Source organism: Carettochelys insculpta, chromosome 2 (assembly GCF_033958435.1).
Source record: "Carettochelys insculpta isolate YL-2023 chromosome 2, ASM3395843v1, whole genome shotgun sequence".
Taxonomy (NCBI): domain Eukaryota; kingdom Metazoa; phylum Chordata; order Testudines; family Carettochelyidae; genus Carettochelys; species Carettochelys insculpta.
In genome coordinates this window covers 185,185,608-185,212,599 of record NC_134138.1, presented here as the reverse complement: position 1 = coordinate 185,212,599, position 26,992 = coordinate 185,185,608, and the positions used below count along the sequence as shown (strand labels likewise).

Sequence of the window (26,992 nt, the reverse complement as noted above, 5' to 3'; positions counted from 1 at the left end):
AGAGTAGTAGAGAAAATAATAGTCTTAATGAAAAAAGATGTATCTTGAGAGTATCGTAACACAAATATAGCTGGTAACTCTGATAGGTCTAGGTGACTTGTTCTGAGTGTTAGGAAACCAAAATTTCTTTCATGTCTGCCCGTGGAAAGGAACAAAAAATACATAGGCCTGACTATATCTTCCCCAACATTTTCTTTCACGTTTGTCTCAGGATGAGAATCAGAACTGCAGCATGAGCAAGCCATACAGTCATTAAAAATAGTGAATCTTAAACACATTATTAGACTTTTGAAAACACTAAATACATGTTGGTGGAACAAAGCATATTTGTAACAACACAACTCCCATAAAGATGTCATGTCTCTGGCCTATACACTTACTAATTCAGAGTTAGGCAGAGAAGTGCTTTGAAACAATTAGTTGAAAATGGTAACTGTTTTGACTTCAATAAATTTCCCATTTTCTAAAGCTGTAAATACTATTTATTTTGTTTATAGGTAAATGGCGGGATTGGGACTACTTTAGAGAAGGAGGTCCTGCAGTATGACTATCATTCTTCGTATTTCGATATATTTGTAAGTGTTTTGTTTTAGAATTTCTTTTAAAATATGCTTAATGCAACAACTGGGACTTTCCTGATACAGAGAGAATGTACCATTTAGTATCCCCTAATCTGAGCCTTGTGCAAAGGTTAGATTTTCTTGTAGTTTCGAAGAGGAGCATGTACTCTAAATCACATCTATTAAAATTAGGATGTATAATCTTACCTTGGGCCAATATTCCAGAAATAGATCCATCGGTAGGGAGAGGAATTATTGATAGCAGGACAATAGCTGACCTCTGTATGTTAAGTATGTTGCAGATGTATGTATTCAACTAAAATACCTTCTTTATACTTAAAATCTATGTGGACATAATGACCCGGTTGCTACCCTGTACATACAAGCACTAGGTGCAAGGAAGGAGAGCTTTACCTTCATTGCTCGTTCATCCTCCGTATGGGTTGATAGAAACCTTCTATTCCCTTTTTTGAGACCCCAGCTTCGTGGTAGTGTCAAAGGGGGCAAAGTCAGAGAGCAACTCTCCACTGCATGAGCCCTGCAAATATTCACATGCGAATAAATTTATTTTTCTTCTCTTTGGATCATCAAGGTTTGTAGTCTGTTCCCCTTTTCTTTTGATCACATGCATTCATCTTGGGTAACACTGGATCTTGTCTACCCTGAGGAGATCGATTTTTAACATAGCATTTGTTATGTACCAGTTCCCACCAGTAATGGGTGCATTGAAACTACTCATCTGGTATTAGTATAAGCTTTTGCTTGCATATCCACCTTGATGCTGCCTTATATCACTTCAGATGACAAAGCTATTACGTTCACCTGCCCCAAGAGCCAAATGTTGTCCCCTCAAGTACCTCCCACCATGCCATCTTCATCAATGCATCTGCAGTGTTTCCCATTTCATAAAGCTAAAAAAGCTATCTGTTCAGTTTGGTAATCCTGCAGATAAATCCAACCTACAGTTAGAGCTGCTTATGTAGTAAAACATCCAACTTGGAATGGAAAATTCTTGAGTGAAGACTTTGAAATCCATAAATAATTTAGAATTTAAAATTAAAACTTATTCCTACTCTTGCAGAAATGTAATCTTATTCAACTTTATGCTTAAAACTAAATTAGATCCATTTGTACTTCTGGAGCTATTGTCTACTTTGGTATTTTGATTGTCAAGGGAAAGGCAATTATTTTACATGGTTGCCTGTTACAAGTTTGGAACTCTTTTTGGTAAACTGATTTGAACAGTTGATGGTTTACAGGTAGCATGGTCTCAAGCAGGGCCCTGCACATTTGGGGATGGAAAAATATTGCACAGACCCATGCTGCCAGGGTCTTTATAGCTGCAAATCCTGGCTAGGCTAGGGAGGGATAAGACCTATCCTTCCCCTGCAGAGGAGGCTTTTGAAGGTGGGTCTGATCTCCTCATGACAGGATGTGCTCCACCCAGGGTCTTCTAGCTGCTAGTCTTGGTTGAGCTGAGAACAGGCAAGACTTCCTCCTCATCTGCATGGCTGCTCTTAGGAGGTGAAGATCAGTCAAACTCTGAATATCTTTTGACTTGGGACCCCTATGGTTACAACACCATTAAATTTCAGCTGTAAATATCTAAAAACATGACATTGATCAGTTATAAAAACCAGTGGTGGTGAAATTGATCAAAGTGGACCAGGAATTTGATAGCATCTTAATCATGGAATGAGAACAGGAATGGAAGATTGGGAACTTTAATTCAGAATTCTAATCACACTTCAGCCACAAACTTATTTTTTGGTCATATGCAGGTTTGATAAGTTATCTGTCAAATTTTTCTGTTGTAAAATGTGGATAACTGTGTCTGGAAGAATAATTTCCATAAACCTTTGAAAATGTCAAATGCTCAAAACTAATTTTTGGAAACAGTAAACAAAATGTTAACACAAATGAAAAATTGCAGGTAGTCCCTAAAGAGGAAGCTAGTGACTAAGGTTACGATTTAATCACAGGCTTTTGGAAAAAGCCATGAACAAGTCACAGGCTATAACCAAAATTCATAGTCCATGTCCTGTCGATGACTTCCACTAAAAGCATATCTGACTAAATCTTAGAAGAGGGGATCCTTCTGTGGGTGGGGAGAGATATCAGCAGCTGCTCCTGAGAGGGGGCACACCCAGGGCCAGTTGCACCAGATACCCATTGCAGTTGGGCAGAGCTTGGCAGAATAGCAGCTGGTGTGGCTGTACAGGGATCATCTGAGCAGCTGGTCCTGGGATCAGTGATGCTGGCCCCTGCATTAGTCATGGAGGTTGTGGAAAGTCATGGAATCTGAACTCCATGATAGATACAGATAACTATAGTGTATGAGTTGTTGTACAATCTTCATTTCAGTAGTCCTTTTAAACTCTTCAGTTATGGAAATCATTGTATAGATATGTTCCTTATCCCCTCTCATTTGTAAAGTTAAATATTTAAAACCTACCTACACTGTAACAGTTAGATATTTGGCAGACTTAAGCTCTGAAGATAATTAATGTTCAGGCCCTGAACTGTACACAAGCGTACTATGTACCTGTGTAGAGTCCCACTGACTTAATTTACTTCAGCTGGATGTCACACAGGTGCATGCTTGGTGCCTCTTATCTTGCAAACATTTATGCATGTGCTTACTGTTAGGCATTGAGTTGTCTCATTGATTGCTTTATAATTGAGAAGCCAAAATGTTGAATTTATATCTTAATAAGCAAATACAACCTGTAAAACTTTTTCCTAATAACCAAATTCATTTCTTTGTGGAGTCTTGTTCATTTACATTACAAGCAGTTGATATTCTGTTTTTATATGTTCTGAATTAACCAAAGATTGTTTTCTTTTCTCTACAGCTCCTGGCAGTCTTTAGATTTAAGGTCTTAATACTTGCATATGCAATGTGCAGACTGCGTCATTGGTGGGCAATAGCTGTGAGTAGTAGCCAAACACAACGGAGTTGACTAGAAATGGGTCACATGTTAGATGTCTCCAAACATTAGTATGTTGAGAAGCACCTTATATATATAAAAAAAAAAAATGTAGCAATATACAACAGGTAGCATGCCAAACAAATGAGTCTTGGTCTTGAAAATGTTTGTCTTTATTTGTAGTGGGAGAGGGTAGAAAAACTTTTATTTAAAACTTTTTTTATAATTTGCTAAGCTCTGGTTAGCACATAATCCATTGTTTGCCATGTCACTTTGCAACCTTTTGTTTTATCTGACTTGGTTTTGTTAGATCAGAGTTTGAAAAATCCAGTTAGCCACTGGAAAGTAGGCAGCTTTATTCCGGGAGGCTTGTGGGAAAAGAAAATGGCACAGAGGTATGAAAATGAGTGTGCTGACCTCCAACTACCTACTACCACTCTTGAGTTCATGCATTGTACTCACTTATGTCACTGTGCTCATCTTGTTCTATCCTCCGGTTCATAGTGCTACCCAAAGGCCACCTGTAAAATGGGAAATTTCTTCAGAATATTTTAAGTGAACTGGAGCAAAATTCTTTAACATCTGTTTTCTGTAACATGATGAGGAGAGGGAATTAATACATTTAATGGGTCTGACTCATCCCCACCGTTATGGTGGTTTACAGTGAACACTGCAGGCTATGATATAAAGCAAATAGTGCTAGCTCATACTGCAGGTCCAAGAAGGCATTGTTTTCTTACATTGTGTTACTGTATTTGTTTTATTGGTCGCATTTACGTTTCTGTGGCGAATGCTTTCAAAGGAGCAATGCACATGTCTTGCACTAGGCTGGCTCTGAATATCTTGGTTCAGAAAAAATATATTATTATCTTGCCACAGGTGTACATGTAATAGAAATTGGTCCTGAATTTGAGTAGATTAGGTTATTTTTATTCTCAAGTAGGTGCATCTCAAAATTCCTTTGCCAATTAATTCGACTTGTAGATTGCATGCCCCATCTTTACACTTGGGGCTGTGAGACATAGGAAGCCAAATCCGTAACTTGTAACAGGCATTAGAGGAGATACAAAAACAGATTTAGACATTATCTAGAAGAATTGAATCTTTTAAAATTTCCTTTGTTCTCATCCTAAGAGAACCACAGTTTGCTGCAAATTTGTATTACTTGCAGAGATGTTGGACCATTGTGTGTTAGCAGAGCTATGTAGGGAAGCATTTATAGTATCTGTTCCCTGTATGCTTAGATTGATACCATGTAGCCCCTTGCCTTCACGATCACAGATTGATTAAATCTGGTTTCTCCTCTCCTATTGCGCTTAACAACCCCACCCGTGCAACCTCTCAGAATAGACTTCACTACAGTAAACACTTTCATATTCAGGATTCCAATTTCTGGAGCTCTCAAGTAACTGGCATTTTAACCCTAAGTAATTTTAGTTACATTTGCCATAAGTACAATATAGGAAAAATAAATATAAATAAATACAGCAAATACACATTGGCTACAGTTACACTATAGCACTCTATCAACTGAGTCGCTGTCAGGAGAATTTTCCTGACAAAACTTCTGTTGACGGAGTGACACCACACACACACAAGCCAATTGGAATTGCTCTCAGCTCTGTCGACGTAGCAGCCAGGCTGCCTGGCTGCTGTCTCAACAAAACAGACAAAACAGGCACCCGGAAGCACAGCAGAGAGGGCTACCCATCGTTGTGGATGCCCTGTCTGTTGAGGGAATGCGTCCCCTCCTTCCCCCCCCACCCCGAGCAGCCCCACAGCCTTTTTGTCAGCAGAATCTGTCTACAGCAGCGTTATGCCTCAAAGCTTTAAGGCAGCACACTGCCATTAAAGGGCTGTGTGTTGTCCAGACTCTGTTGACATAATTCATTTTGTGTGTGCACGCTTCATGAGTTTTGTTGACAAAACTGGGGTTTTGCTGGCAAAACTTGCTAGTGTAACTGTAGCCTGTACGTTTACAGCATACAATAATATGTTTGTTGGTACATAAAATATTCTGCATACATTTTTGTTTGTTAGTATTTAATCTTGTTTTTCTTTAGTGTTATACATTGAATCACAGAATCATAGGGCTGGAAGGGACCTCAGGAGGTCATCAAGTCCAGCCCCCTGCTTCAAGCAGGATCAACTCCCATTAAGTCATTGCAGCCAGGACCTTATCAAGCCGGGACTTAAAAACCTCAAGGGCTGGAGAATCCACCACCTGTCTAGGCAACATATTCCAATGCTTCACCACCCTCCTGCTGAAGCAATTTTTCCTAACACCTAACCTACACCTCTTCCTCTTCAACTCCAGACCATTACTCCTTGTTCTGCTATCTGACACCACTGAGAACGGTTTCTCACCCTCCCCTTTAGAGCTCCCCTTCAGGAAGTTGATGAATGCCATTAAATCGCCCCTAAGTCTTCTCTTCTGTAGACTAAACAAGCCCAAATCCCTTAGCCTATCCTCTTAGGTCTTGTGCTCCAGCCCCTTAATCATTTTTGTTGCCCTCCTCTGAACCTGCTTCAGCAAATCCACATCTTTTATTCTGGGGGGCCCAAAACTGGACACAGTATTCCAGATGTGGCCTCACCAGTGCCGAATAGAGGGGAATAACTACTTCTCTAGATCTGCTTGAAATGCTTCTCCTAATGCACCCTAGTATGCCATTTGCCTTCTTGGCTCCAAGGGCACACTGTTTACTCATATCCAGCCTTTCATCCACCATAACCCCTAGGTCTATATCCAGAATATTTGAATATCTGGCAACCTCTCAGTCTGGGAGGCTGCTGGATATGAAAGAGTTTACTGTAGTTATGCCACTTGAAGCATTTTTCTGGGTGGTTTAACTTAGATAGGTATTTTAGTCTTTAAAATGACTTTCAAGATAAATAGCAGGGTAGGTGGGTTGGCATTTGGAGTGATAGTTGTCTACTTTTTGTTTTTCTGAAATAGGTGTGGCTTGATGGGTGGTGCTTTATAAAATAAGGTAGTTAAATCACAATTTACAGTAACTCAGTATCTGCATAGTTTCTAAGTTGTTGTCTCTGCTGTGTGGAAATAGGTGAGAACCCCTGCGTTTTGAGGCATCCAAATTAAAATGCCTATTTCTGTACATCTATGGATGATCTAATTTGAGATGGAAGTTTCAGCATCCTGTTAACTCAGTCTTATTTGTCTATGACCTTGTTAATTGTTGGATAAGTTTTAATGAGATAGCTATGACTTTGGATTTCATGCCATAGTGCTTAATAAATTGCTGTACTGTGTTGAGAAAGTAAATCCACATTATAAGCATAGTTTTAACTATTTTGATGTTCATTTTTCAGTTTACAACAGCAGTTACCAGTGCCTTTTTATTAGCAAAAGTCATTCTCTCAAAGGTATGCATTCAGATAAAATTTTAATTGATTAATTTAAAAGCATGGTTTTCCATGAGAGAAAATAAGGTGTTTTGTTTTTTCAAGTTGCTTTCCCAAGGTGCTTTTGGCTATGTGCTGCCCATTATATCCTTCATACTTGCCTGGATAGAAACCTGGTTCCTGGATTTTAAAGTCTTACCACAAGAAGCAGAAGAAGAAAACAGTAAGTAACTTAGTCACCTCAGGTTTAGCTGTCCATCTTCTACTTTTATGATAAAACTGTACTGTCCCCCTAACCAATCCCATAACTGCCAGTGTTTCTGATTCTTAAGACAAAGTGGGTGAGGTATAATGTCTTTTATTGGTGCAATGAAAAGTGTTCCCTTTTGTGTCCCTAATATCTTGGGGCCAGCAATGCTGCAATAATGGTACGTCTTATCTTTTTTGCTTTCTCCCATCATAAAAAGAAGGACTTTCTGTGTAGAAGAAAGGATTTTATCTAGTTTAGAAATGCCAAAATTCGTAGAATCATAGGCTGGAAGGGACCCCAGGTGGTCATCTAGTGCAGCCCCCTGCTCCAAGCAGGATCAACCCCTAAAGTCATCCGAGGCAGTACCTTGTCAAGCCAGGACTTAAAAACCTCGAGGGATGGAGAATCCACGACCTCTCCAGGCAACATATTCCAATGTTTCACCACCCTCCTGGTGAAGTAGTTTTTCCTTATATCTAACCTACATCTCTCCTTTTTCGACTTCAGATCATTACTGCTTGTTCTGCCATCTGACACCACTGAGAACAGTTTCTCATCCTCCTCTTTAGAGTTCCCTCTCAGGAAGTTGACGGCTGTTATTAAATCACCGCTAAGTCTTCTCTTCTGTAGACTAAACAAGCCCAAATCTCTCAGCCTATCCTCATAGGTCTTGTGCTCCAGCCCCTTAATCATTTTTGTTGCCCTCCGCTGAACCTGCTCCAGCACATCCACATCCTTTTTATACTGGGGGGCCCAAAACTGGACACAATATTCCAGGTGTGGCCTCACCAGTGCTGAATAAAGAGGAATAACTGCTTCTCTAGATCTGCTCGAAATGCTCCTCCTAATGCACCCTAGTATGCCATTATCTTTCTTGACAACAAAGGCACACTATTTACTCATATCCAGCCTTTCATCCACCATAACCCCTACGTCCCATTCTGTCATACTGCTGCTGAGCCGGTCAGTCCCCAGCCTATAACAATACTTGGGATTCTTCTGCTCCAGGTGCAGGACTCTACACTTATTCTTGTTGAACCGCATCAGATTTCTTTTGGCCCAATCCTCCAATTTATCCAGGTCACTCTGGATTCTCTCTCTACCCTCCAACATATCTACCTCTCCCCCTAGTTTTGTGTCATCTGCAAGCTTGCTGAGGGTGCAACCCAGTCCCTCATCCAGGTCATTAATAAAGATGTTGAATTACACTGGCCCCAGAACCGAGCCTTGCAGCACTCTGCTTGAAACCGACCGCCATCCAGATATTGAGCCATTGACCACTACCCACTGGGCCTGACCGTCCATCCATATTATAGTCCAGGGATCCAATCCATATTTCTTTAACTTATCGGCAAGAATGTTGTGGGAGACTGTATCAAAAGCTTTGCTGAAGTCAAGGTATATCACATCCACTGACTTGCCCATGTCCACAGAGCCTGTTAGCTCGTCATAGAGGCTAATCAGATTGGTCAGACAGCACTTGCCCCTGGTGAATCCATGTTGGCTACTTTTGATCACTCTTCCAAGTGCCCCAAAATGGATTCCTTGAGGATCCCCTTCATTATTTTCCCAGTGATTTGAGGTAAGGCTGACCAGTATATAGTTTCCTGGATTGTCCTCCTTTCCTTTTTTAAAGATGGGCACTACGTTTGCCTTTTTCCAGTCATCCGGGATCTCTCTTGATATCCAAGAGTCCTCAAAAATAATGGCCAAAGGTTCAGCAATGACATCTGCCAATTCCCTCAGTACCCTGGGCTGCATTAAATCCAGACCCATGGATTTGTGTACACCTAGTTTTTCTAGATAGCTCAGAACTTGTTCCTTCCCCACAGTTGGCTGCCCCCCACCTTCCCATACTGCATTGTCTAGGACTGTAGTTTGGGAGTTGACTTTGTCCGTGAAGACTGAGGCAAAAAAACCATTGAGTGCTTCAGCTTTTCCGACATCATCTGTCACTAGGTTACCTCTCTCTTACAGTAATGGCCCCACACCTTCTCTGATAATCCATTTATTGTTAACATGCATGTAGAAACCCTTCTTGTTACTCTTCACATCCCTTGCCAGCTGCAATTCCAGTTGTGCTTTCGCTTTCCTGATTACTGCCTGGCATTCTCCAGCCGTATGTTTAGACTCTTCCTTAGTAAACTGTCCACGTTTCCATTTCTTGTATGCATCCTTTTTGAATTTAAGCTGACTAAGGATTTTCCTGTTAAGCCAAGATGCCTACCATATTTGCATTTCTTACTATGCAGCGGTATGGTTTGTTCCTGTGCCTTCAGTAAGACTTCTTTAAAATACTGCCAGTTCTCTTGAACTCTTTTCTCCTTCATCTTCATTTCCCAAGGGATCCTGCTCATCCATTCTCTTAGGGAGTTGACGTCTGCTCTTTTGAAATCAAGGGTCTGTATGTTACTGCTCACCCTTCTTCCTTTTGTCCAGATCCTGAAATCCACAATCTCATGGTTGCTGCAGCCCAGGTTTCCACCGACATCTATTTCTCCTACTGGCTCTTCTCTGTTTGTGAGCAGGAATTACACATCATGAGAGAGCCATATCGGCAACTTGCTGTGAACCCAACAACACAGCTTATTTTCATATATTTTACATCATTTATTTAAAAAAAAAACAAAAAACGTGTCTTGGGGAAATAACATTTTTGGGTAGGCGAGTGGGGTGGAGCAGGGAGCTGAACTGTTGGCTGTTCTTGAAGGGCGAGAGATTTCATAAGAGGCCAGGTGCCACTCGTGGAAAGGATGGGGAAAACAGAAAATAGTATGCATCTACACTACCTCTCTCTTACAGAATGGGTATGTAAATGCAGCATGTTGAAAATGCTGATGAGGTGCTGATATGAATATTGAGCACTCATTTGCAAAATAAAGACCAACTGCCACATCAAAAGTGCCACTTTTGAAATGTAAAATAGCTGTGTAGACAGGGTTCCTTTGAAAGGAAGCCCTTCTTTCTAAAACAAATTATGAAAAAGGGTGCTTTCAAAAACAGGGCTTCTTTTTGAAGGAACCCCATCTACATGGCTACATGTCAAAAGCAGCACTTTCAGTGTGGCAAGTGGCAGTCATTATGCAAATGAGTTGCTGAATATTCATATCAGCACCTCATTAGAATTTTCAACATGCTGCATTTACATACCTTTCCCACAAGGGAAGGGTAGAGTAGACGCAGCCATAATGTTCCTGGAGCTAGTGTATCTGTTCTAATATAGGACCAACACAACCTATATACAGTAAACCCTCACTTTACATGTCTTCACAGTGTGCAAAACTCACTTCAGTGCGAGTTTTGTACAATGTGAAGCTGCTGGGCTCTTAACCTGCCTTCCCAGAGCGGCACTAGGCACCACTCTGGGAAGGCAGGGGAAAGGCTTTTAGCCCTCCTAGCTTCCTGCTGCTGCAAGCAGTTAGAGGGGCTAAAACCCCCTTCCCTGCCCCCGCCAGGCTCAACTCCTCCATGGCTCCAGCTCACCCCCACTCCTGTACTCGGGGTTCTGGCTCCAGCCCACTCATGGACCTGAGGCTCCAGTCCCACTCTGCACATGCACAGGGCTAGGCTCAGCTTCTACCCATGCCCAGCACCCCTGTGCCCTATCTCTAATCCCCCGGCTGGCTCAACACCCCACCCAAACCCTGGCACCCTATCTCCAACCCCCCCACGCCCCATCTCAACTCCACTTTGTCCCTCCTGCAGCCCTAAACTACCCCAGGCTGAACCCCGCTGCCCCCTCCCATGCCCCAACGCACTGCCCGAGCCCCCCAACTTACGTGAAAATTGAAGTACACAAGGGTAGTTGCGTATCTCGAGGGGCTACTGTAGTGCTGCTCCTTCAAGAAGAGGCAAGTGAGGGACAGAGGAGGAGCGTGGAGAATGAGGACCTCTTACAGATTCATGGGAGCAAAAGTAAATGGATTCATGTTAACCGAGTAGTGTTAATTGGGCAGGATCTTGAGAATGCATGTATTTCTACAAAAACATCCTCTAGTTTCAACCACTGGACGATTCAGACCTGGTAATAGTATAAAGAACCTTTCATATTTACGTAAGTAGTTCAAATCTGGTCTGAAACAAGTGATCGTAACTGAGTGATTGCTTTGAAAGTTAATAAATTTTGATAGTGGCATCAATAGTGGAACGCAGTTTCTCCTCACGGTAGCGTATTTGTTAATCCAGCACATGGAAACACCAAATCATTTTATCCTCTCAATCTCCCTTACCCCGCTACACCCAAAAAAAAAAAAAAAGTAAATTTCAAGTTTTGCTTTTTTTTAAAAAAAAAAAAATCCAAAATACTAAAGAAGAAAATTTGACACAATTTGTTTGCCTTCCTAATTAGCCAGCATTTTTATTCTTTCACCAAATGTCACCCAGGATCCCAACAGTAGCTAAGCAGCCTAATGAATTTAAAGTCAAGCTTTTTTTTTTTTTTTAAATTAGCAGTACGGTTTAAGTATATATTTGACAATGAATACTCATCAGTTCAGAAGAGATTTGACGTGTGTCGGACATCAATACTGTGTTCCCTGGTACAGAGCACTGTTTTCCAGTTACTTGAGCCCTGCAGACTGTCTGTCTGTTTCCTTGTATTTTGAGAAGTAGAGATACTCAGCATGTCTTGGGATTTCTCCTTCAGGCTGTGATTTTTATATATACTGTATTTTTATGTATAATTTACCATATCATATATTGCTACGGTAGGAACTCTCATCTGGACAGCTGTATAAATCTCTCTGCACCTTTTGGGAGAAGAAAATTATGATTTTTCAGCACAGGATGTGGTTTTTTAAGTAATCTTCTTCAAAGTTAAAGCAAAATATATGGCAAGTATAGGAGGTTGTTTTTGTTTTTGTATTTTAAAAAGGATGGAATGTAGGAGGCTGATTCCAGTTAATTATTTTCATAAAGAGGAACCTGTGTGAATGTATGTATTACAACTAGACATGAGCTAACCACCTGGATAAAACTCCCTGGGTCCCCTTGATCAGAACACCTATCATTTAGAGATGGGGGCAGGGGGAAGAAACTAATGCTGTATTATATTTCATGGGTACTCCTTTTTACAAGACTTTCAGAAAAGCCTTTTAAGCCAAGAAGGTCAGCTAATTTTCTGCATTTGATGCTTCCCTTCACTCAGCTGCTCAATTTTGAGGTTTATCCATCAGATGAGCTCTTAAGATTTGACCCATTTTTAATTACTCCTTTTTGTTTTTTCTGTACTACTGATTCATCACTCTGATGTGCAGTTTTATTCATCATTTTGGTCTTTTGTATTTTCCCACTTGCTGCTAATATTAGATTTCTTTGAACTGTTCCTTCCAAAGGAACTGGATAGCCCAGAGATGGGCCAAGTGTAGGGCCTGCAGGCCACATCCAGCCCACCAGATCCTTCTCTCTAGCTCCTGCCTATGGAGACCAGCCACTGGGCCCTCTTCTTTTGTTCCCCTCTCACTTGCAGCCTCAGCTCCTCTGCTGGTTATGTGGCTCAATTATTGCACAGCCTGTTTCTGTGCTCTGAGCAATTTAGCTCTACGCTCCAGCTGGGCAATACTGCAGTAGCATAGCCTACCCCAGTGCTCCTGGGGGTTGGTCTCGGAGGTGAATTGGAGGCAGGTGCACAGGAGAGGCTGGATAGGAAGTGGGGATTCTCAGGGGGGAATCAGGGGAAGGAGATCTTTGGGGGTTGGATGTGGGGTGCTCCCTGGGAGTTGGACAGGGAACAGGGGGAATTTGGGATGGGACCAGGTTGAGGGGGCAGTCTGAGGGCAGGTAGAGGGGCAGGGGTAGGTGATGCCTATCTGTTTGGGAGACCATAGCCTCTCCTAGCCTTCCCTACATGTCCCTCCAAACAATCCCTGACCCTTGATGTGGCCCTTACGCCAAAATGTTTTCCCACCCCAGTTTAGCGGGATTATGTGCAAATGAGTGGCTGAGATGGAAAACTAGGTTCAGCTCTGATTGCAAAATGAGTTATCAAACTGTATTTGTCATTGGCTATTTCCATGTTTAGTACAGCATCAGTGACGGTAACATTTTAAAAAATAAACAGGACAGCCTCTATGAGACAGAGGATAAAGGATGGGGAATTTGAATCTGTTCAGGTTCTAAGAAAAAGGTAAAGGAGCATTCCTGCATTGGCATGGGAATGCACTAAAGGCCCTAGTGTATCTTCCGTATCCAACACCTACAATTCTGAGACTGGCTGAAGGTAAATGGAACAAGTTGCAATACTAGTCCATGTAAGCTGATTGTGAGTGATTTAATTTTCTTTGTTATCCCAAGTTTTGAATTTGTTCTCATGGGTAGAATTTAGTTAGAATATATTCTATTGTTTGGAGTGAACAGATCATATTTTAGTAAAAAACATCTTTCTCTAAAATGTTATGATTGGCACAAATTAATAGCAAGGTCATTTAAATAAACTAGACGATGTTCCTTATTTACAGGATGGGATTCCTAAGCCTCCCTTCAGCCTTATTCAGAATTGCCCATCCTCATCACAAATACAAATGACTGTCAAAGCTCCCAACCTTTTTTCTACAGCACTCTTTGCTTTTTTGATGAGGCTTAGTCCCTTCGCCCCAAATACTGCACTCCAAGGAGTGAGTCCTAGCTTGTTGTAAGTTCTTTTGTATTGAAATATTTTGTGGTAGCACAGCTTATATAGATCCCAATGAAAACAAACTTCTCGTAATATAGTATCTTACACTCCAATTGCTAGCAGTAACCGTGATGCATTATTTCTAATTACTGCCTTTTATTTTATTTGTTTTAAAGGGCTTTTGCTGGTACAAGATGCCTCTGAGCGAGCCGCTCTTATTCATCCGGGAGTCCCCTCTGATGGGCAGTTTTATTCCCCTCCTGAATCTGCAGCAGGTAATTTTTGTTTCTCTCTCTCTCTCTGTGTCTATGTTTGTGTGTGTGTACACAGAGAATAATCTTCTGTTGGTGTTAAGTTTCTTATGGATTCCCACAGACACTATATCTAATCTAAGAGGTAGTGAGAGAGTACTTTTAGTACCATAAAATATGTTTTTACTTTATTTCATCTGATTAATCAATTGCAATCTATGCTGGCCTGTTTGTAATTTTTGCTAAACTAATTAAGGAACTTATTGCAAGTAAAATTCAACACAGCATTTTAACACTGCAGAAATAAGAGACTTACCCATTGCTATAAATTTTTCTGATATGAAGATGTATCTCTTTTGAAATGTCAGTAGGGCAGTTTAACACTATAATAATCTCTCAAATACTTTTCTAGTAGTGTCAAAAAAATAAAACCTGCTTTTTTTTTTAATCCACTGGTATTTAGATATGTTTAGTTAAATAAGTTTACTGTGCACAGAGGAGAAGTAGTTGTATATAAAATCATGAATGGAGTAGAGAGGTCTGAGTCCTATCATGCGTAATACAAAAGCAAGATGACAGTCAATTCAACTGTAAGGTCAACGAATTTTAATATAGATCAGAATTTGAGGTCAAGGGGTTTTCTGCTCTCACAACACCAGAAAATCACAGCAATCACACCAACAAGCCTTTAGTTGTGCTGTGATTTTCTGGTGTTGTGAGAGCAGAAAACCCCAGCACAACTAAAGGCTTGTTGGCACTATTGCTTAAGTTGAGGTAACTTGTGTTATTCAGGGGTGATGAAAATTATATTGACAAAGTGGTGTCTTTACCACTCTGTCATCAGGAGGCACTCTCCCACTAGGATAGCTTCCTCGTCTTGTTGAAGTAGAGTCGTCATGCTGACGGGAGAGTGCTCTTCTACTGGCATAGTGTGTCTTCAGACCAACCAGTGGAATGCTGTAGTACAGATTAGACCCTGGTGTTAGAGAAAGATTAGGTGAAAGTATGCTGAATTGTGTTACAGCAAACTTCAGTGCATCTTAACTCTACCTAGAGTGCACCTCAGGTGGTTCAGGCTAAGTAGTTACTAGACACAAACCAGAGAAAAACATCTTTACTGTCTGATCCAAAGATGAGTTTGCAAGAAGTGCAGATGCATTTTCATGCAGTTATTTGTAGAATGAACAACAGCTTCATTCTCTCAGAAACAAATATGGAACTTTATAATACCACACTAATCATTTTTCAGACTAGAACTTCACTGCTCTCTGTTCATGCTTCTTAACATCTGAAATGAAATAAAATGAGATCATTGTCTGCAAAAATTTATAAATATCTTGCTGCGTTGTTCTGCTTTATAAAGGTATGCTTTGGCATTATTTTTCACAGTTTGAGTTCCTACCCCTACAGTTTTATCCGAGACTCTTTGGAGTTCTCCATCCTGTCCCATGAGGAGAAAAAAACAAATTTTCATAGATTTCTGTGAGGAGCTCATCTATCAGGAATCTGGACTTATGGTCTTGTTACACTGTTGAAGTTATCTGGCTGAATGGCTTTTGACTCCTAGAAAAATATTTTCTGGAAGCAAACCCATCTCAGTCCATTTGCTGCTATCTTGCTGCGATAATGTAGTGGTCGTCCTTAGAGCCATCCTTACCCATATGCCAAATACACAGCTGCGTAGGGCACCTGAAAATTTGTATGACCACTGGTGTTTAATGTCCACCCACCCATTTCTTCCTCGCTCTGTGGCTTCCCCACAGAGAGGAGTTTGTTAATTTAAAAGTGAAAAAGCCTGCCAGAACTATTACCAGAACATGGAATCTCTGAAGCCTTTTAATGGGCATTTATCAGCCCCAGTTATACACTGTGAATAAGGTTTCTGAATTTACTGTAATAGAGCAGTAGCCCTGTTATTCTGTATTCTAACAAAACGGCAGTAGTAGCACTTCAAAGACTAACAAAATGATCACCTTATGAATTATTTTATTAGTCTTTAAAGTACTACTCAATTTACTGTTAGTCTACAAGACCTTAGTTTAAAATTTGCTTTCAAAATACTACATTCGTGTATTGTGTAAAATTATAAAATCACATTTTTCAAAAATCATCCCTCCTTCCCTGAGCTGCGATTGGGCATAGGGGTACCAGTTTAATAGTACTGCAGGGAGTCCCATAAATCCTGAGGACGTCCTTGGTTACCCTGGTGACTGGAGTGAGCCCGATGTATTCAGTGCTTTAGTTCTCGGGTGCTTTGGGGAAGTGTTAATGGTTAGGCACTCCTTCACTGGACAGAGAGGCTTGTACACAATTTGAACAAGGCAACTACACCTAATAACTAGCTGTGCAGCGGGGAGTACTTGTAATAAGGAGCAACAACCTAGAGTTCATATTGGCAGCCTTTGTTAAAGGAGAAATCCACAGGAAGATCAAATACCCATTTTTCTATAGCTTTGTATTGGTGATAAACACAAAAAAACCCAAGGAGTCCAGTGGCATTTTAAAGACTTAAAAATGTAATAGTAGGGTGATGATCTGTCCCATATTTGGGGTGCCAGAAAGGACTAATTGTCCCATATTTGCAGCACAGCTGTAGCTGCCTGCCAGAGACCATGTACTATATGTCAGTATGTGCTCTCTGCAACAGAGGGAACTAGCAAGTTAGCTACTTTCCCCTTCACTGATGCTCGGGGGCAGAGGCATTCCCAGGCTGCTCCTGCCCTGCTGCTTCCCCAAGGCTCTGGGAAGTGGTGGGAGGAGGGAGCGGTAGGGGGAGCGCCTCACTGTCCCATTCCGTATGTGGCCATGGGCGACATGGTCACCCCGTGTATTAGGGTGTTAAGTCATAAGTGCCACTGCACTCCTTGTTTCTGCTGAAATAGACTTAACACAGCTACCCCGCTGAGACCTGTGATAAATATAGTATTTTATGTTCTTGAGGTTTCTGTTGAGTTATGTGGCCTGTTATGTGGAGGTTAATGTAGAAGTATCATTCAGGGCCCAAGAGTACAATATGATCAAGGATAGTCTTAAAATGGGAATTAACTGCTGAATTAGTAGCATATAATGCTAAACTGTTTACATCAGTGTTTTTCAGATGTGGCCACCAGGGAGAGTCTGATGGCCACAGCCTCCTGGGTAGTAATGAGGAAGGAAGGGAAGCAGCCCCTTCTCTCATTCTCTCTCCCCTGTTCTCCCCCCCACACCAGATGCATGCAGCGGTTGCACCCTGTCCCTTTCTTGAGAGGCAAAAAGCTGGAGGAACAGGCAGCCTTCCCAAGGGCCATGGGATTAGAGTTCACCCCTGTGATGGCAGATGGAAAGCTCCAGCCACAGAATTTCAGGCTTCATTACCTGCCCTGGTGATGAGGAGTCTGAGGACAGAGCTCAAAACAAACACTCTTTCACTTCTGTTTCCCCAGTCTCCCTATGTGCCCTATATCTTCCTCCCGATCCAGGGCTTAACTTATCCCCAGGCTGTCCAGGGCAGAGAATGTCTGCTATAGAAAGTGGCATTTGTTTGTTTTAATGTCACTTTTCGTGGTCCAGTAGTGAGGGTAGAGAAAACTGTGTATCTTAATTGTTGAGTCTGCAGAAGAATCCTGTAAAAAGAAATTACTATGATGTGGTCATGTGTATCTGTCTATTCTAAAGTGAATTACAGTATTTTAGCAAAACTTTTAGCTACTAGACATTTTTTGTTTAGCGACACCCTCCTCCCATCTTTGTATCATCATGGTATAATAAAGATAGCTGTCATATAGTTCCATCTAGTGGTGATCATGCAGAATTAGAACAATGTAGAACACAGATTAAAACAATTCATTGCTCCTGTGCCTATATACTGAGTCACCTGTTGTATCTGAGAGGTAGCTACCTAGGATGTTAATTTTGAGATATGAATACAGGTTGAATATCTGAAGTATTGCATTGTTACCTTGTTAACTCCCTGTTTTGAAATCCACAAAGCTATGATATTTCTTGCCTGTAAACTTTGTTAATGGTAAAATCATGTAAAGATGCATAGAGTAAAGAATAAATCAGACAAGTGACTTTAAATTAGAAGATATTTTAGAAATTTATAGTATATGTTCACTGGTCTAATTTGGCCTCCAGTAGATTTTGAGAAATATTGGCATAAGTATCTATATCAGGGGTCTGCAACCTGCAGTTCTTTAAGGACATCTTTATGGCTCCTGATGCTTTAATTGCAAAATAAAATAAAATAAAACAACAAAAAACCCCTCCTGATTATTTTCAATAAACAGTGAACTTTAAAAGCCCAAAAATGAACAACCCGTAGCTAAATAGCAAACAATATGTGATCTCGAAATATTGGATAACTTCCCTAAGCATGCTCTAAAGAGAAGGTTCGGGAGTGAAAGTGAGGAAGACGGTGGTACAAACAGTTAAAGTGTGAGGAAATAGAATATGTAAGAAGTTTGTGATCATCCTGCAGTCAACATGTATCACATTACAAAGCATGGCGTGTGCTGTTCTTAAAATAGGAGTTACAAAAAGTATGGTTTGATGTTATTTATGTTGGAGCATCTCTCATTCACGTGCATTGTGGCTCTTGAATTCTTGAGTTTTTTATCAAATTGGCTCTTACTATTTCGGTTGCTGATGCTTGATCTAGCTCAATCCAATCTAATGGCACAATAAGAGTTTAAAAAAAAATTTGTGTTGTCTAGTCTCCTGCTGCAGAGAAAAGAATTGAGGTTTGATAGCAGCCTTTGAAACTGGGGTGTTTAAAGGTTTGCTGAAGAGTATACCTGTTCTAGAAGTGTTCCTTACTGTTGATATGAATTAAAGCTTTCTTGAGTTGCTTGGGTCAAATTTATTGCACACATTTTTCATTCTTCCATTTTGTTCCACAAGCTGCCTTCCCTCCTTCTCCTTTCCACTCCCCCAACTTCTTTCTGCCATGGATTCTGTGTCCCCATTCCTCCATACCAGAGCCACCGTTCTCTCCCATGGCAACATCTGTGTGTGCATCCCATAATGAAGTCCCTCTTCCAAAAGTTTCGTGCCTGCCATTCTACCCTTCTCCATGCCAGGTTTCCCAAGGGGCCTTGTTTGAACCTCCATTGATGAAACATTTCTCTTATCCTGGTGTTTTTAGGTTTTCTTGTGCATCCAGTAGCTTCATCTAGAGTTACATTCAATGCTTCCCTTGCCGTTTTGGTTTCTTCTGTGCTAAAAAGATTAGCAGGAGAGCAGAACAACCCTCACACTTTTTTGTTTTAACTTTTTAGTGCTTGTGTACATGGTATGTCCCTGTGCCCTTGAAGGGTGGGAACTCCAAAACACTCTAAAATATTATACTCTGCCCCATATAGACCCTGTTGATTTGCTCTAAAATGTACTGAGTGCATGTTGACATAGTCCCATATGAAACAGAATGTTGTACTGTTTCACGTGGGTCTTGCAGTTCGGTAGAGTTACTGCCGTTGTGTCCTCATGGGTATTTGGCTCCATTGATGATAACCAGAAGGCTGCTTGTGTGCATGTTCAGTGACATGGGACCAATAATCTCAGGAAACCCCACGAGGTTCCCCAAAAACTACAGATCAGAGAAGGATCAAAAGCACCCAGCCAGGGTTTATTGTTAAGCAATGTACAAATCACAGTAGTTAGGTACAGTATACTGTACTGATACCCTGTATGTATGCACCCGCTGCAATGGACTGATACAAACAGTGAAAATTCCATTGCCCCCCTGGGTCAGACAGACGTTCTCTCACCCCCCTGCCCCCGGGCATCACATTGTATACAGGTACAAACAAGTGCATCTCAGTGTTGATGTGTCAGGTTACCACCTTCTGATGTTACTTAGATACCATCCATCTCCCTGTACCTTATGGTTTGGTTAGATCATCTCTATCCATTATGCTGTCATTTTAGACCCTTTCCTGAACCTGGATCTGTATCTATAAGGAGTGGGTATCAAGGTCTTTTTTAATAAGCTGGTGAGACCTTGTGATTTCAACTTACACCAGTTATTGATCTGCATCTGGACCAATTACCAATGAGTGTTGTGTACTCTAAGCCCTGTCTGTGTCAACGTCTGTTAGCAGAGGCCTGCCTCTTGCTCACGACTTAGCTTTGCTTTGAGCCATGTTTTGTCCATTGTTTCTAGGCCTTAGGCCTCACACCAGGCCTGTGCGGTCTGGGCTTAGGCCTTCCATCTTACTACAGGTCTATATCACCACGCATTAGGAATCTCTCAGAACAAATCATGAGGGTCTACCTGGGTCAGTAAGAGTACGTGGGAGCACTCTATAGTTTACAACTCCGTTGTTGCTATATGTGGACAAACCCTTGGAGGCTGCTCCAGTGGAGTATATAGCATTTTGAAGTCTGGTCCTTTCAAAAATGTAAAACTGTATCTCTAACAGGAATTTACTGTACTTACAGACCCTTTATCTTCAGGAAACACCTAATAGTTGCTGAGTAACCCCAGTGGTTAAAGCAGGTGCTAACTAAGGCAGGCAGCAGTTAGCTTTTACAGTTGCTTTTAAATTTCAACTTCACAGTAATAGAGGCAGTTAAGCCACAACAAAGAATTTTTATGATTTAGAATATTTTGGTTTTAAAAAACCTACGTCCCTCCAGACTCTGTCTTTTTACCACCTATTTCATGTGAAAAATAGAGCATTACTTTTGTGGTCCACAATCTGGCTTCAGGATGATGGCACAGATCTTCAGAAATCATTTCCCAGGCATTTTCTTCATAAACTGGTACAATCCAATGCGATTCACAGGAAAGAATCATGCCAAGATGCATACTCGAAGGTGGAATGGTTCAGAGACTGAGAGAACTTTCTCACTAGCTGCAGGCAGTGTATGGTGGGATCAAAGGAATCCATAATGTGAAATATAGCTACAGAACCTGTTTGGTCCTCATCTGACCACTTTAGTGTCCTCACAGTACTACTAAATCCACGTGTACTGCTGACATAGAATTGGGCTTTAGTGAAGTGACTGAGCTGTCCAGAGTGCCTCCTTTCACTTAATGAAAGGTACAGGGAGGTACAGGCCTGCGTCCAGCTGAGCCATTTCTTCTGAGACATACCAGTAGCATCTAAAAAGGTTCGCTGGGTTTAAAATATTTAATTGAAGACGTTCCATTACTGAACGGAGTATCATCATCGGTGCCCTAATGGCACCGATGATGTTACTCCGTTCAGTAACGGAACATCTGCAATTAAAGATTTTAAATGGAACCTCCTGGGTTACCTGTTTTTATTTTTATTTTAAAACATGCCAGTAGATTTTCAGTAAAGGCAAAGAGGTGAGATCCAAATGTAAAAGTAAGAGATGACGCACAAGTGATGTGACCCACAGAGGGTGACACTTAAAATGAGACTGATGGACAGTGAGAGTGGCCTTCAGACTTCCAGTGAATTAACACTCTTCACTTGGACCGAAGTAGGAAGTGATGAAATTTAAAAAAAAAAATAAAAAAATCTAGTTTGCAAACTAGGCTACATTTCTTCTGTATGTTGGCTTTCATGTGACAGATGTTAGATATAAATTTAAATTGGCCTCTGAATTCCAATAATGGCTGCTAAAATTAATCATGACAATAGTTTTCTGTTTTTTGATCTAGAAGTAGCTTTACAGTTAAACTGTTTTGTGGATGGTGGGACATGTAATTGGAAGTCAGAGGAATCTCCTTATCTAAGAATGAATTTAGAATGTCAGCTTGTCACGTAGGTGGGAATGGTTATAGAACAAATTCTTAGTCTCTGGAATAACCTTCTGTAGGCCATTCACCCTAATTGCATGTGGCATGGCACAGTGAGACAGAATAAGCAGGGTTCTCAGTTAATCAGCTGACTTGTGTAATTAATACGAAAAAAGTTAATTATGACTTTTTTAAAAATATTACTTCCAGACATACTAAACATTTATATGCCCATTCATGCTTCAGCCTTGCTTCTGTGCTGATGAGGATAACTAATGCATTTTTTAAAATTAAATTTGTGACTGAACTTCTTGAGGGAGCATTGTATGTCTCCTGCTCAGTCTTACCCACATTCTGTCATATGTTTCATAATATTGCAGTTTTGGGTGACAAAGCACATGTTCATTTTAAGAGTGTTTTCAGGGCAGATTTGGCAATGCCAAGAAGGTACCAGTGTGAGAATTCTTAAGATAGTTACAGCACCAGAACATAAGAATGGCCATACTGGGTCAGACCAAAGGTCCATCCAGCCCAGTATCCCGTCTGCCTACAGCGGCCAATGCCAGGTGCCCCAGAGAAGGAGAACAGAAGACAATGATCAAGTGATTTATCTCCTGCCCCTGTACTGAAGGCTAGGGCACCATACTTTACCCCTGGCTAATAGCCATTTATGGACCTAACCTGCAAAAATTTATCAAGCTCTTTTTTAAACCCTAATAGAGTCCTGGCCTTCACAGCCTCCTCCGGCAAGGAGTTCCACAGGTTGACTGTGCGCTGTGTGAAGAAAAATTTCCTTTTATTAGTTTTGAACCTACTACCCATCAATTTCATTTGGTGTCCCCTAGTTCTTGTATTATGGGAAAAGGTAAATAATTTTTCTATATTCACTTTCTCCACACCATTCATGATTTTATATACCTCTGTCTTATCGCCCCTCAATCGCCTCTTTTCCAGACTGAAAAGTCCCAGTCTCTCTAGCCTCTCCCCATATGGGACCCGTTCCAAACCCCTAATCATCTTAGTCACCCTTTTCTGAACCTTTTCTAATGCCAATATATCTTTTTCTTTGAGGTGAGGAGACCACATCTGCACACAGTACTCAAGATGTGGGCGTACCATAGTTTTATATAGGGGAAGTATGATATCTTTTGTCTTATTATCTATCCCTTTTTTAATAATTCTTAACATCCTGTTTGCTTTACTAACTGCCGCTGCACACTGCGTGGATGTCTTCAGAGAACTATCCACTATAACTCCAAGATCCCTTTCCTGATCTGTCGTAGCTAAATTTGACCCCATCATGTTGTACGTGTAATTTGGGGTTTTTTTTCCAATGTGCATTACCTTATACTTACCCACATGAAATTTCATTTGTCATTTTGCTGCCCAATCACTCAGTTTGCTGAGATCTTTTTGTAGTTCTTCACAATCCCTTTTGGTTTTGACTGTCCTGAACAACTTGGTGTCATCTGCAAACTTGGCCACCTCACTGCTAACCTCATTTTCTAGATCACTGATGAACAAGTTGAACAGGATCGGTCCCAGGACTGACCCCTGGGGAACACCACTAGTTACCCTCCTCCATTGTGAAAATTTACCATTTATTCCAACCCTTTGTTTTCTGTCTTTTAACCAATTCCCGATCCATGAAAGGATCTTTCTTCCTATCCCATGACCGCCTAATTTACAGAAAAGCCTTTGGTGTGGGACCGTGTCAAAGGCTTTCTGGAAATCTAGGTATATTATGTCCACTGGGTGCCCCCTGTCCGCATGTTTATTAACCCCTTCAAAGAATTCTAATAGATTAGTTAGACACGACTTCCCTCTGCAGAAACCATGCTGACTTTTGTCCAACAATTCGTGCTCTTCTACATGCCTTGCAATTTTATTCTTTACTATTGTTTCTACTAATTTGCCTGGTACTGATGTTAGACTTATCGGTCTATAATTGCCAGGGCCTCCGCTAGAGCCTTTTTTAAATATTGGCGTTATATTGGCCGTTTTCCAGTCATTGGGTACCGAAGCAGATTTAAAGGATAGGTTACAAACCACTGTTGTTAACTCCTCAATTTCACATTTGAGTTCTTTCAGAACCCTTGGGTGAATACTGTCTGGTCCTGGAGACTTGTTACTATTCAGTTTATCAGTTAACTCCAAAACCTCCTCTAATGTCACTTCAATCTGGGAGAGTTCCTCAGATTTGTCACCTAAAAAGGCTGGCTCAGATTTAGGAACCTCTGTAACATCCTCAGCTGTGAACACTGAAGCAAAGAAATCATTTAATCGCTCCGCAATGGCACTGTCTTCCTTGATTGCTCCTTTTATATCTTTATCGTCCAAGGGCCCCACTGCTTTTTTAGCGGGCTTCCTGCTTCTAATGTATTTAAAAAACATTTTACTATCATTTTTTGAATTTTTGGCTAGCTGTTCCTCAAAATCTTTTTTGGCTTTTCTTACTACATTATGACACTTAATTTGGGAGTGTTTGTGTTCCTTTCTATTTTCCTCACTAGGATTTGACTTCCACTTTTTAAAAGCTGCCCTTTTCTCTCTCACTGCCTTTTTAACATGGCTGTTTAGCCATGGTGGTTCTTTGTTAGGTCTCTTACTGTGTTTTTTTATTTGGGGTATACATTTAAGTTGGGCCTCTAGTATGGTGTCTTTAAACAGTTTCCATGCAGCTTCCAGGGATTTTAGTTTAATTACTCTACCTTTTAGTTTCTGTTTAACTAGCTTCCTCATTTTAGTGTAATTCCCCTTTTTGAAATTAAATGCTGGAGTGTTTGACTGCTGCGGTGTTCTTCCCAACACAGGAGTATTAAAAGTTATTATATTGTGGTCACTATTTCCAAGCGGTCCAGTAGCAGTTACCTCTTGGACCAGATCCTGCGGTCCAGTCAGGACTAGATTGAGAATTGAGTCTCCCCTTGTGGGTTCCTGTACTAGCTGCTCCAAGAAGCAGTCATTTAAGGCATCAAGAAATTTAATCTCTGAATCCCGTCCTGAGGTGACATGTACCCAATCAATATGGGGATAATTGAAATCTCCTATTATTACTGTGTTTTTTATTTTGATAGCCTCTCTAATCTCCCTTAACATTTCAGCATCACTATCGCTGTCCTGGTAAGGTGGTCGGTAATAAATTCCTAATGCCATATTCATATTAGAGGAATGAATTGTTATCCCTAATGATTCTATGGAACATTTTGATTCCTTTAGGATTTTTGCTTCATTTGATTCTATATTATCCTTCACATATAATACCACTCCGCCACCCGCACGACCTGTTCTGTCTTTCCAATATAATTTATATCCCAGTATGATAGTGTCCCACTGATTGTCCTCATTCCACCATGTTTCTGTGATGCCTATTATGTCAACTTCCTCCTTTGATATGAGGTACTCCAGTTCACCCATCTTATTAGACAGACTCCTAGCATTTGTGTAAAAGCACTTTAAAAAACTACCACTATTTATAAGTCTGCCTTTCACAGACGCGTTGGATTTTTTTTATATGCAATTGTTTTACATCTGATCTTGCCCATATATTATTTCCCACATTCCCTATCTGACTAACTTCTGGGGAATCCCTATCTATGGAGCCTCGTGTAAGAGAAGTCTCCGTCCGATCCAGGTGCTCCCCCGCACCAATCGGCATTCCCCCACCTCTGAGTTTAAAAACTGCTCTACGACCTTTTTAATGTTTAATGCCAGCAGTCTGGATCCACCTTGATTTAGGTGGAGCCCATCATTCCTGTATGGGCTCCCCCTACCCCAAAAGTGTCCCCAGTTCCTAATAAATCTAAAGCCCTCTTCCCTACACCATCGTCTCATCCACGCATTGAGACTCTGAAGTTCTGCCTGTCTATCTGGCCCTGCGCGTGGAACTGGAAGCATTTCAGATAATGCCACCGTAGATGTTCTGGATTTCAGTCTTTCCTAGTAACCTAAATTTGGCCTCCAGAACATCTCTTCTACCCTTCCCTATGTCATTGGTACCGACATGTACCACGACCACCGGCTCCTCCCCAGCACTGCCCATAAGTCTGTCTAGATGCCTCGAGAGATCCGCAACCTTTGCACCAGGCAGGCACGTCACCATACGGTTCTCCCGGTCATCACAAACCCAACTATCTATATTCCTAATGATCGAATCCCCCACTACTAAAACCTCCTTCTTCCTAACAGCTGGCGCTCCCTCCCCCGGAGAAGTATCCTCAGCGTGAGAGGATACAATAGCACCCTCTGGAAGGAGGGTCCCAACTGTGGGATGTTTTCCCTCTGCTCCCATTGACTGCTCTCCTTCCCTGAGCCTTTCATCCTCCGTAACAGTATCGGGACTGTCAGATTGGAGGTGGGACAGCCCTACTATGCCCCGGAAAGTTTCATCAACAAACACCTCTGCCTTCCTTAGCTCCTCCAGTTCAGCCACCCTGGCCTCCAAAGCACGCACTCGGTCTCTGAGGGCCAGGAGCTGCTTGCATCAAGCGCACACATACGCCACCCGCCCACAGGGTAGGTAGTCATACATACTGCACTCGACACAATAAACAGGATAGCCCCCACTCTGCTGCTGGGCTTCTGCCTCCATTTCCTACTCTAATTATATATGAGGGTTTAATTAAATGTTTCAGATAGAGGTTGTTATAAAGGATTTAAGTTTAAGGGCATAGAAGTCACTGGCTCGCTCCAAGCTCCCCCTCTAAACTCCCCTCTCAAAACTCCCTCCTGTTAGCACTCGCCCTGTTCGCAAGCACCCGGTCGCCATCCAAAAAACTTAACAGGGACAAGATGTGGAACATGCTTTCAGAAACATTAAAAGAACAACATTCTGGTGCAGAAACTATAGAACCTGAGCCACCAAAACAAAAAATCAGCCTTCTACTGGTGGCATCTGATTCAGGTGATGTACATTAATGTACATCAGACTGCATTGATTTGGATCGTTATCAGGCAGAACCCATCAGCATATAGGCAAGTCATCCGGAATGGCGGTTGAAGCATGAAGGGACATATGAATCTTTAGCGCATCAGGCGTATAAATACCTTGCATCAGCAGCTACAGCAGTGCCATGTGAAAGCTTGCTCTCCCTTTTAAGCTATGTAAACAAGAAGCAGGCAGCATTATCTCCTGCAGATTGTAACCGGATTTGTTTGTCTGAGCGATTAGCTGAACAGGAAATAGGGCTGAGTGGTCCCGTAACCTTTGAAGTTTTAGGTTTTGGTTTTGAATGCAGGGACTTTTTGTACATAATTCGATATTTGTAAGTTCAACTTTTGTGATAGAGATTGCACTAGAATACTTGTATAACATGAATTGAAAAAATACTAT

General features: G+C 41.3%; 1 protein-coding gene across 6 annotated transcripts in view; it reads left to right on the top strand.

Annotated features, from left to right (window-relative positions):
- Positions 1-26,992, top strand: part of STARD3NL (STARD3 N-terminal like) — a 51,684-nt gene that overhangs the window by 21,631 nt on the left and 3,061 nt on the right. For all 6 annotated transcript variants that reach the window (XR_012644543.1, XM_074988095.1, XM_074988091.1 and 3 more), the window contains 5 exons: positions 498-575; positions 3,416-3,493; positions 6,824-6,877; positions 6,962-7,079; positions 13,893-13,991. Coding sequence is in view for 5 of the 6 variants with exons in the window: in XM_074988095.1 (XP_074844196.1) it covers positions 498-575; positions 3,416-3,493; positions 6,824-6,877; positions 6,962-7,079; positions 13,893-13,991 (427 nt within the window). In the remaining variant the exon portion in view is untranslated. The remainder of the gene's footprint in view (positions 1-497; positions 576-3,415; positions 3,494-6,823; positions 6,878-6,961; positions 7,080-13,892; positions 13,992-26,992) is intronic.